We start from the raw sequence: 12442 nt of genomic DNA, 5'->3' as shown, positions 1-12442 counted from the left end.
TTGCTACTGTTGCTGACCAGTTTATAAATGAATGAATAAATAAAATAACTAAATGAATGCAAAAACCAAAAAAACAAAAAACAAAACAAAAAACATCCACATAAGTAAAACTAAATGACCCAAAAAAAAAATAAAGGTATAAACATACATATAATAATATGTATATATTTAAAATATATTAAAATTACATTTATAACAAAAAACAAAGGCGAAAACACTCACACACATACACACACACATACAAATTGGATACACTGAGACAAACCAATGAAAACTAAGTGAAAGAAAAGAAAAACAAAGCAAAAGAATACGCAAAAATTACACATTAAAAAAAAGAAACAAAAGAAATAATAAAGAAAAAAAGGAAAACAAAAGATAAACCAATATGATACATATTTACATATATATACGCATATACTAATACCTATACATATACAGACATATACATATATATACATACAAATTTCTCGCATTAATCTTTAACTTAAACCTTAACCTTGATTCGGGCTTAAATGAATTAACTAACTTTAGTTTGAAACCACAGAGAGATTGGATAACTAATTTCGATTTCAAGTGATACCGCGCACAACACTCACTCGACAGCAATCCATTCCAACATTCCAACATTCCATTCCATTCCAGTAACAATTGACATAGTCCATAGTCTTCAAGCAAACAACAAATATTATCCAAATGGCATTATATGTATCTACTCTTTTACCCTAAATAGGCATATGCGATAAATATCTATGTATATCAGTGTTACGTAAAGTCATGTGAAATTTAAAGCAAATACCAAAGACCAAGAGAGAAGACAACTCCATTAAAATTTATCGAGAAACAAATTGTCGTACATATGTACATACATATATGGATATCTATATATAGTCAATAGAAAAAAATCAAACACAAGACGCTGCAATCAGAGAAAAATAGTTTTTAAGTCAACATTACATTCAAATGCAATAATCTTTTGTTTTTTAAGTCTGACTTTTGCTTTCATAGGCAGATCTAGGTTGCTTCTTACTTTTTAGCCACTTGACATTTGAAAAATTTCTTTATATACTTCAAAAAAAATGCTTTTTTGGTCAGTTGCATACTTTAGGGGACAAACGTTCTCCTATGTCACAGTCCTAGATCCACTGATGCTTGCTTGATGTGGAAAGAGCTTTTTGGTGTTTTATTTACCACGTTTATTTCGAGTAATGTGACGCGGGGACAATTTGCCCCCTAAAGTATGCAATGTGCTGTCAAAAAACTCTCCTATTACCACAAATAAAGAGCTTTTGCCAAAGTCCTGTGATTAACGAATTGATCTTCTATGCGACTATTGTTTATTAACCATTTGTTAGTTACAGGGTAAAAATATATACTTTTTGGCAGCCTATTGAATCTTTAAGGAGCGATTTTCCCCCCTGACTATATTTCTACATCCAACATTCATTTCTCTTTAAGAAAGACTAAGTCAAAGATAATAAATACTTCTTCGAACAGGAATCTACCATACTTTCTGCTTAATTTTGTTAAGAAATATTTCTTCTTCATTAAAATCATTTTTCTTCCATTTGACTTGGCATTAAAAGCAATTATTTCTCTGAATGTACACACACACACACATACACACGTAGTTACATACATACATAATAAAATAAATATAACAGCAGAAAGGACATAATATATACATATAAAAAGAAATGGTTCTCTAATATTTCCTTTATTCAGTTTATTCAACTTTGTAAATCGATAAAAATTAAAAAAGAAAAAACCAAAATCAAATCGTGAGGCCCTTGCTATTTTCCACTACTACTTATTGTTAGTATGTATTTACTTACCTACACATACATACATACGTACATAAATCAGCATACAATCAAGCCATTTCGATCGTTATTAAAACAATACAAAAACAAAAAAAAAACAAAAAGAAACTAACTTAAATCGGAAGAGAAAACAAAAAAAAGAAAACTATTGCATAGTTTATGGCGTAAATGCTTCAATACATACATACTTACATACATACGTTTTTGGCCAAAAATGAACTTTTTGCTTTAATCCTGTTTAAAAACATAGAAAAACTGTTTCCTAATGTTCAAAGAAAATTGCTTTATTAACAAACAAAGAGACACACATACAAACAGACAGACAGACATGCACACATACATATATATATAGAGACATGCATACATACAAAACAAATACAAATACATTGCGTACCTCTTGCTTTACAAACAAACAAAAACAAAACTGAAAGAATATAAACATAAAGAGAAAAGAAATATATTAAAAGAAATTTACCAGAAAAAAACTAAAAACCAAATATTAAATAATTCAAAAAATATTTAAAGAAGCGCATAGAATTTGCAATGTATGTACTTAAATGTATTATGAGATGAGATATGAAGAGAAATGTGAGGCAAACATATTACCACTAACCATAGAACACATAGATAGGACAAACTCATGATTTTTTGATTGCAAACGCTAGCCTAGTCATGGAACCCCAGAGAACTTCGGGAAAACCCGAACGCTCTCACTCTCAATGAAAGCGTAAAATGGGGAGAGGGCAAAGCAGCTACGAAAAAATTTCAGTCTAGCACAGACTACAGAACGACGAAGGCAGGCCTACGTCGCTTGTGATTTCGTTCTGTCTATGTATGTGTACACTCGTCGGTACATGCTCAGGCTTCGTAGTGTGTGTGTGACGTGAAGTTGTACAACATCGCATTTCAATAGCTCGCTCGACCAAAATTTTTAATTTTCGACAAAACAGCGACAATGCGAATAAGAAATGCCCCTGTGGAAAGAATATCAAGAAATATTGCCATCTTCTTCGTATGTATCCCGGTGGCTGTGCCGATAGAGTGTTCGCTTGGCGATCTGAATGTCGCTGGTTCGATTCCCACTTCGGAACCGACCAATATGGTTTTTTTTTCTATTTTTTAATAAATAAAAAATAAATAAATAATAAATGAATAAAAAAGAAAAATAAACAAAAAATAAAGAAACAAAAAATCCACAATAAAAAACAAAATTATAAAATAGAAAAAAACATTATATAAGCCAATGATTTCGAGTGGGGAATCGAACCAGGGACATTCCCCAAGTCACATCACGAAGCGAGCACTCTATCGTTACAGCCACCGGGATACATACGAAGAAGATGGCAATATTTCTTGATATTCTTTCCACAGGGGCATTTCTTATTCGCATTGTCGCTGTTTTGTCGAAAATTAAAAATTTTGGTCGAGCGAGCTATTGAAATGCGATGTTGTACAACTTCACGTCACACACACACTACGAAGCCTGAGCATGTACCGACGAGTGTACACATACATAGACAGAACGAAATCACAAGCGACGTAGGCCTGCCTTCGTCGTTCTGTAGTCTGTGCTAGACTGAAATTTTTTCGTAGCTGCTTTGCCCTCTCCCCATTTTACGCTTTCATTGAGAGTGAGAGCGTTCGGGTTTTCCCGAAGTTCTCTGGGGTTCCATGACTAGGCTAGCGTTTGCAATCAAAAAATCATGAGTTTGTCCTATCTATGTGTTCTATGGTTAGTGATATTACTTTAATCGGATGACATTGGATGGCAGGACATATACCAAAACACACACACACACATAGAGAGAGACACAGTTCCACTTAAAGAAAAGAAAAACCAATAATATGGCATAATAATATTGGTTGGCACTGTAAATTCTACACTGACAAAATTAGAGTTGGAAGCGATTTCAGTATCAGTGAATAGCTAAGAATGTTATATACAATATACATATACATACATGCATATATACATATATATGTATATCAATTGATCAATATATATGGAACGTTGAAACAAAGCGTTAACTTTTCCCACGTAAATGATTTATTTTTTAAAACTAAAACTACAATCAACAGCAACAACAACAACAACAACTCTGTATGTGTTATTATTATTATTATTATTATTTTAGCCAACTGAATCCAACCAAGACAATGTTTCGATATATATATATGTATATTACTAACGTGATCAGTCAGTCTACAAAAAAGATATATAGAAATTACTAACTCTTGCAGTTTTGGTATTGAATTTTTTAATTTATTAAAAATTTTTTGATCAAATAGTTGAGATTTTATGTAGTTAAATTTATGTAGTATTAAATTTCAAACAGTCTGCAAGAGTCTAGAGAAATACACACACACACAGAAGCATCCAGAATAACTAACAACACTCCGTAATCGTTTAGACAATTTTGATTTAAACTCAATACACAAAATGAACATAATAAACTGATAGTACTATGAAATGACAAAACTAAAAACCAAAACCATGAAGGAAAAACAAAAAACAAAACAAAAACACAAACAAAATAAAAACCAACTAAATTGTTATACTGTATTATTATACTTTTTCTATAAATTATAATTTCATTATTGAATAACAAAATGCGAAAAAAAAGAAAATAATTAAACAACAATTTCAAAAGGAAAAAAAAAATATTGCGAAATTGTAGATTTTTATTTCATCGTTTGAATACAAAAAAAAAAAAAATGGTAAGTAATTATCTATTTATTTTAAGATATTAAGTGTATTTAGATGAGATTACATATTCATATAATCCCAAATCATTTGCAATCGGTGAATGAAACATTTTAATAATTGAAGTTTGTGGAGGTTAAACTAAAGCATTACTTACTTCAATTTAGTAATCAAAAATGTATTTATGCAATGTTTAATTTCTTGCATATTCTTAGCATATTAAGCATAGCTCTAGAAAATATATCAAGTATACGCCACGTGTTGTCACGTGTGGTCAATCAGAAAGACTTAACAGTTCCACTCGCTCTTTCCCACTTTCTCGTTTAGAAATTCCGAGAAATGTTATTCTCTCTCTCGTTTGATATCGCAGTGATTCAGTTCTCTTATATTCTCCCATTCTTTATTAGCGTTTAGTGACTAATTGAGAAAGAAAGTGAGAGAGAGAAATATAATATATGTAATTATAGCGATTCTCGCAGCTTAAAAGTTTGAATATTGTAGTTATCGAGAGGTAGATAGAGATTAACTGAAGACTAATTGAAGCTATAAAACCGACCGAGGGGAACCATTTGAGGCTCATTTTTGCTCTCCCTTCGATATAGTTTAATTGCTCCAACGATAGAAATTACTCATACGTCATGTCAGCCCTTGTTTGTTTGCTTGGTTCACATTCTCTATGCACACACTTATTCCCGTATACAAGGTAGCTTAGTATTTTCCTCGAAAAACCATAAAAGGTCTAATCTTTGACTGGCCCACACGCGTCACTTGCAATTCAAGTTGTCTAAGAAATGTTTACTTGAGCTTATCTCAAATTCGAATTTGCCTTCTTTTATCTTTATTTTGCCAAGGTAAGTTTATATAAAATATAATATATGTATATGTATATAAAAAATAATGCCTCAAACATACAATAATAATGCAATTAAGTATTTACAGAGTCTACAACTAGAATCTAAATTGCTATGACTACAGCTAGAGCTACTGAAATGACAGATGGTTGCGTAATATCCGTTGCCAGCAATTATCTGGCCGTTCTCTACCCTGATGCGGATGTTCCACGCGAAAAGCGATTACACTTTCGCCTCAACGGGGGCGGTTTCTTTCTCTTGCAGATGACTACAAAGTTGGGTATCCTCGTTGCAGAAGCGTATATTCTCCACAGCAGGCAACATTTGCTGGACTTTCAGGCTTATGTTCTGCAGGATCAGTAGGACATTGTTTTCCCCAAGTTCTTTGGCCACAGCGCACAGCATTTCAATGAACGTGGCATCGAATTGCATGAAACGGCTGCAGTCCAGTACAACAGGAAAATCGTTGCGATAGAGCCGGCAGGCCGATCTTAGCTCCGTACGTAGAGTATCAACGCCCGTGTAATAGATATCCGAATGTGGCACAATGTGCACATAATAGATGGCCTCTTGCTGCTTGAGGGACACTTCAATTTTAGGATTGCCCAGTCGCAGCAGAATGAATACCATGCTGACAACAATTCCGAATAGTAGGCCAAGTTCGACACCACACACAAGACAGATAATGAAGCTGCCCACCCAGCTGAAAAAGTCCTTTTTGTTGGTCTGCCATAGTTCCTTGACGGGAGCCAAGTCAATCTGTAAATCGTTTGTAATAGAAATTACAAATATAAATAAAACCTGGACCACCTACCATAAAGACCACAGCAGCAATTAAGACGGCAGACAGAGAGGCCTTGGGTATATACTGAAAGTAGGGCGTAAGGATACTCAAAGCCGAGAGGACAATGAGACCAGTGTAAATGCCTGCCATAGGTGTGCGGACTCCTGATGCTTGACTGACTGCCGAACGGGTGAAGGCACCACAAGTTGGCATGGCACTAAAGAAAGAGCCAGCCAGATTGCACAAACCCAACGTCAACATCTCCTGCGAAGCATCCAAGTTGCCATCCTTAACTAAAGACAAAGGTATAAATTAGCAAGAACAAAAAGTGAAATTTATTACGCATACGCACCGAAGGCCTTAGCAATGGCCACATTGGCAAGTACAGCAACAATGGGAACAACGACAATGCCACTGCCAAGTTCATGTAGAATATCCGTGAATACATAAGTTCGATTTCCATACTCGAAGGCAAATGGAGGCAGCTTGATCGAGGGCATGGCCGAGGAGACCTTTGAGGAGAGAATAAATGGCACTGCTTCCATGGAACTCTTTTTAGTCCATATAAAGACCATGAGACCGGTAAAGAATACAACCAAAGCATTGCGTGAGATGCTTATATACCACAGGACTTTCTTCAAACGCTGTGACAGTGGATTATCCTGCTTGAATTTCACCTGGGAAAGCAACTTCAAGGGAAGAAACAAATTTGAATTCCCTTTGACAAAATTCAAATCCAAGTCAAGGCAACTTACTCGTAATAAGAGCAGCACACAAATACAGGAGATACCCAAGACAGCGTCACCAGGACGAATGTTGCTAAAGAAAGCTCCAAACGATGGAATGCCCTTCAAGCGGATGCCCAAAAGGTTCTTGATCTGGGCCAAGACCACAATTACCGCTGTTCCCGAGGTAAACGCTTTGGTCACCGGCGACGGAATAAAACTCACTATAAATCCCAGCTGAAAGACGCCCATAGCCAACTCCACAAGACCAGCCAAAAAGGCAAGGACAATCACTATCTGCACCGGCTTATCCGCACAATATTGCAGCGTGAGGATGGCCATTAAACTGGTCGGTCCAATGGAAACTTGCGGAATAGTGCCGAAAAACACATAGATAATGGAGCCAATGAATGCGGAATATAGACCGTATTCCGAAGAGAGGCCAGCCAAGGCGGCATAGGCAATGCTTTGTGGAATGATCGTGAGGCCCAGCGTAATGCCAGCGATCAGATCGGCGAATGCCTGCTCTCGAGAGTAGTTACGTATCCAGCTCAATATATAGATGCGTCGCAATAGCCAATGAGCTTCTTTCGGTTTACTGTATTTGCTCTGCATATCCATCTCTACCGTGTGACCATTATCGCCATAAAACTCATCGCCATTCTGAGCCGTATACTTTTCCTTCTCCTCGCAATTGGCTGGAAAGTACACAAAAGAATTTGCAAATTATTTAAAGATAAATCTAATTAAAATCAGCTTAGATCCTACGATCATATATGGTGGCAACTGTCGAGGGGGATTGAACGGGGCGATTGGGTTTTCGTCTGGACTCCAAGCCAAATGTATGCTTCCACGGCCAACGCATTTTCTGTACTGATTTACAGTTTCGCTAATAGCCAACTGCAAAACCAGAGCCATAACGCTTTCAGCCGAATTTTGTTTGTTTTTTGTTTTTTTTTTTTTTGTCATGGGGGAATTTTTTTGGTTCGGCATTTAAATAAGCAAATCTCTTCCCGATCCCAAGTTTCAGCCCATCAAAAACGAATGAGACAAAACAAAACCTAAAAATCACGAAGCTTAATTGTGTGAAATCGTTATTAACTATATACCAATATATATATATATATATGTACATATGTGAATAATTATATATGTATATATAGGTATGTAAATGGCTACACGGTTTGTTATGGAAGGCATGCGATTTTTTTAATAACTAAAGTTGAAAAAAAAACATTATTGAAGAGTTGATATACTTCAACAAAAACCTGTTCTACAGCCCTCAATTGATGCTTCCTATATGTATGTACATATAAACAACTAGAGTTCTATATATATGTAAAAATGTATAGTTTAAACTAATTAGAATTTGTAGCTATCTATTTTTTTTTAATAAATTTCCTGTTATCATTAATATTATGACTATGTCAGAGAGCTAAAGTTAGTCAACTGTTCTTCATTCGCATGAATTTTCAGTTAGCACATTCTGTGCAACCAAAGACAATTCCACATCAAATGATATCAAATCAAACACTCACAACATCTCATTCAGTAACGTCACAAATTATTCATCATAAATAATCCATGTGGTATCACTTAGTCACAATACTATCCATAACCCATGCTAATTGTTTGAATAAACTAGTTTCATTGTTAATCTAAGCTTTCGCGCGAATACCCCAAATCACATAAATAGCTTGTAAAAGTCTCTAATTGATATTTTTGTTTGTTTTTTTTCTGTGTGTAAGGTTGCTCTCAGCACATGGATAGCATTACTAATATATTGAAATATATTGTATAGATTGTTTATAAGAGATATTAGCTTAGTGCCCTTTTCCGTATCCGGTAGAAAAGGAGATAAATCTTTACAACTCTTACCATCTTGGCAGGCAACATTTGGAAGCTATTCCTGTATTAAGGGAAAGTTCACTTACCCATTGTTTATTAAATACAATAACCAAATTCATTGACAAATTCATTGACAGATTTTGTACCTAACTTTGGTATATTTATCTACCTTAAACTTTATTCATTTATGCTTAAAAATGTGTTCAGAAGATAGCGTTCCAATCTCCATAATGTATATATTTACTTATATTCTTGACCAGCATCAACAGCTCAGTCAATCTGGCCAAGTTCACATGTGAATCTGTCTATATAATAAACTAGATCTGAGAGACTATAAAACAATTTTTCATTAAGAAAAGCAAAGCCAAAAAATTTAATATTTAAACTGAGCGCAAAATATGTTTACTTTAACTTCTCTAGTTTTTACTGTGTTGCCGATTAGCAGGTTGTTTTTTAAAACATTTTAATTAGGGGCTTAACAATTTGCTACTAAGTGTTAAGAAAATACAGTTAAGCATTGCAACTTTCAATTACCAATATTTAAGTATTTTAAATATTTTTTTGCTTTTTATAATACGAAATTTTTGTGTTGAAGAATTTGAAGTTTATGTGATGCATTGTTTAGATTACAACACGGCGGCTACGTGATATTTTCAAGATTTTTTTTCCCAGTATGAATACAATTAAACAGTTAACTATTTAACTAAATAGTTAACTATACTTAACTGAGTATATATTTACGGAAATACTATTATCTATTTAACAAATAGTTTTATTTTAGTGGAGAAGAAAACTGTGCCAAAAATTTTGCCAACTTTAAAGCAGAATTTTTTTGGATCTAGTCTAGAGTGCCGAATCCCCGGCGGAGGGTAATCTGAAAAGTTACTGCAAAACTATGAAACTGGTCGATTTTCGCTTTTTGAAATGATGTTGCCTCTTAAATCTTCGTGCTCAAAATCATGAGCTAGATCCGAATAGAAATCGGTTCTTTTTATGTTTTAAGCATTATATATTTTCATTAAACACTAAAACTTGAGCGTAATGATGGGTCATTAACTCTACATCATTTTGCATTATAAAACCATTTATATTATTAAATAAGATAACTTATCTCAAAAGAAATGACAGACAAACACAATTATACGTGATTAAGGTCGTTTATATTCATCCACAGGATTTAGATTTAAAGTAAGAATGAATACCAGCAGCTTTTTGTAAGGCTTTTAATAGTAATTGTTAGGTGGAAGTATATCCTATCGCTATAGATTAATCGACTTATGGTTCTTATTTGAAGGGAAAGAAACCATACTAAAATACATAAATATATCTAATAGAGTTCCCTTTGCTACCATGTTCTGAAATTAAAATGTCTTTTAAGCCTAGTCCACTTTCACGAATACCAACTTAAAAGACTGTCTACAAACTTTGTTTTCTCCGATTTTCGTAAATTTTGTTTTGCCTGTGACTTGCAGCTCTCATTATCTTATGTATATATGTATACCTATATATAGTATGTTCTTATGTGGTAATCAGATTAAAACAAGCAGAAACATTTTGCTTATATTTGCATCTTAAAATATTGGTAATTTCGATAATAATTGTCCTTTATAACAATCAAATTCTAAGCTATTGCTCTCTAAGGCCATTGAAGAAACTTTGCCGTAATTGGTATTCGGAAATATGTATAAATTTTTCATTTTATTTATTGTTGTTTAGTTCCACACTTTCTGGCATTCTTAATTAATGCTAATTCGTGACAATAGGCCAACATTTTGGGCCAGCTTTGTTTTGGTTTCGTATTGTGGTTTTATATTGTTACTAATTTAATTAAGAGGCTACTAACTGACTACTGCCAATAATCATATAAATGTTTTTATGATTTGTAAAGTTTTTTGAGAGCACGTGAGCCGAGTCAAACGGAACTTATGCTCATCATAATTCTCATTCCTCTTAGTTTCATTCTTAATCCATCTTTATCAGTAATTTTTAATTGGGTATAAGAATTTTCCAAGTATCACTTGACAATTCGTAGTCGAGAAACTATTAGCAGGATACAAAACTTTATATAGTTCAACTTGAAAGTCTTTACTTTCCTATCTAATATAGGTATAAAATGCTTAGTTGGCAATATAAATCCATCCATGTATTATTCCTACAGCTGCTTAATACTTATCTAAGAATGCAATCAGGAATGAATATTATAAGCGAACTTTAATCCTTGAGTTCTTTATCAATCTATTGTTAAGAGCACAAAAATGATAACTTGCAGATAAATATTACATAATTAATTCCAATTGGGTTACCTACCATCAAAGGATAGTTTCTTAACGATCGACATATTCGCGTATCCGTGGAATGGCCAGAAAGGAACTACTTTAATCGCAAGGATATGTCATTTGCGGAAATAAAATGATATATAGATAAACTATTTCGCACAGAACTAGACCAAGTGCACTGCTTCACAATCAAATGAAAACTGCCAAATGGGAGAATTTTGGAATGATAAATAAGAGGAGACGAGCAGATTTTTCTGATAAACAAGAAAAATGAAAAAAGTCAAGAAAACGGCGACAAACAATTTGCGCTTTATTTTCGTTTTTTTTTTTTTCTTCTTTTCTGCTCGAGATCAGCACAACAATGGCATACTTAACGCTCATTCGGCAGGCAGATGGGCAAACAAACCTAAGCCTAAGTGGGCGGAACAGGGAAGGGGCCAAGGGGTTTGGCAGGTTTGTCGCCCAACAACGGCGGGTGCACGAAAAAAAAAACCAACTACAATGATAATGACTTTGATAGTGGCAGCAGCTGGAGGGGCCAAGGGGTGCATCTCTCTTAGTTCTGATAAGAGAAATCGTTACCCTTACATGTCGACAATCCAACTGTCCAGGTAATTTTCCATCTGGTCAACTGAATTCCAACGATGCCTGTCGATAAGTGGATTGGCCAATATTTGAGCTACAGTTTAGTTAAGTCCAATCACACACACACAAGAATACGCACTTCCAGCGACATCTTGTGACAGGCTTTTTATAACGTCTAATCATTAGTTCTCCCAATTTAGATTCCGAAATAACTTTATAGCCGCAATTTTGACAGCAGCAGCAGCAGCTTCCGGATAGGTGTTAATTAGGAGCCCCTTCCCTAAATCTGGACCACTCACATATATTACGACTGGCATCTTCATTGGACAGATATGCGGTCAATGTATACGGGTAACCCACTCACTTTATGGAGGCTGTAAACAGATTAAAGTGTTATCTTATCACCGAAACAAGCAGTTAATGAATTTATTGTTGTCTATGAAATGTTTAATGTGAGCCAAATTTCTGCGAAAAATTTATCAAATCGGTAAAAAATATGTATTTATACCCATATCGTTCCCATATTCCAAGGTCGTTCGCCAGAACCAGTTTGTGTATTTAATGTCGTTTATCAGCCGGGAGATTTTATCGCACGCTGCAGTTGATTCATGTCTGGACACAAAAGAACAGATAAGCTAAAACATAAGCTATTAATAGATAATTTGTTTTGTTGTTTATGAACTAGATTTAGAATAAATATTTGTCCTTACCCTGACACCGCGACATTATTTGAGATGCGGAATGCGTCATGACTCCAATTTTTAAATTTGTTCATAAATACGCGCCAATTTCTAGTGTTGGTAAATGATTGTCGTTCGATAAATAAAACACTCGATAGCACGAAGTATC

General features: G+C 34.3%; 1 protein-coding gene across 2 annotated transcripts; it reads right to left on the bottom strand.

Moving 5' to 3' along the window:
• Positions 1-5394: 5394 nt before the first annotated feature.
• LOC6646965 (sodium-independent sulfate anion transporter) lies at positions 5395-11123 on the bottom strand. Of its 2 annotated transcripts, none has more exons than XM_002069664.4 (5): positions 7653-7764; positions 6915-7582; positions 6512-6848; positions 6190-6452; positions 5395-6134 (listed from the first exon to the last, which is right to left on the bottom strand). In XM_002069664.4, the coding sequence occupies exons 1-5, from the start codon at positions 7747-7749 to the stop codon at positions 5598-5600; spliced, it is 1902 nt and encodes a 633-aa protein (XP_002069700.1). In that variant the 5' UTR covers positions 7750-7764; the 3' UTR covers positions 5395-5597. The 2 variants fall into 2 exon arrangements, with proteins under 2 accessions (XP_002069700.1, XP_015032841.1); XM_015177355.3 differs by lacking the exon at positions 7653-7764 and adding an exon at positions 11040-11123 and having other exon boundaries at positions 5396-6134.
• Positions 11124-12442: the final 1319 nt, after the last annotated feature.

Source organism: Drosophila willistoni, chromosome 3R (assembly GCF_018902025.1).
Source record: "Drosophila willistoni isolate 14030-0811.24 chromosome 3R, UCI_dwil_1.1, whole genome shotgun sequence".
In the NCBI taxonomy this organism is placed as follows: domain Eukaryota; kingdom Metazoa; phylum Arthropoda; class Insecta; order Diptera; family Drosophilidae; genus Drosophila; species Drosophila willistoni.
The sequence above is the reverse complement of the archived record's forward strand: the minus strand, read 5'-3'. Positions and strand labels throughout refer to the sequence as shown.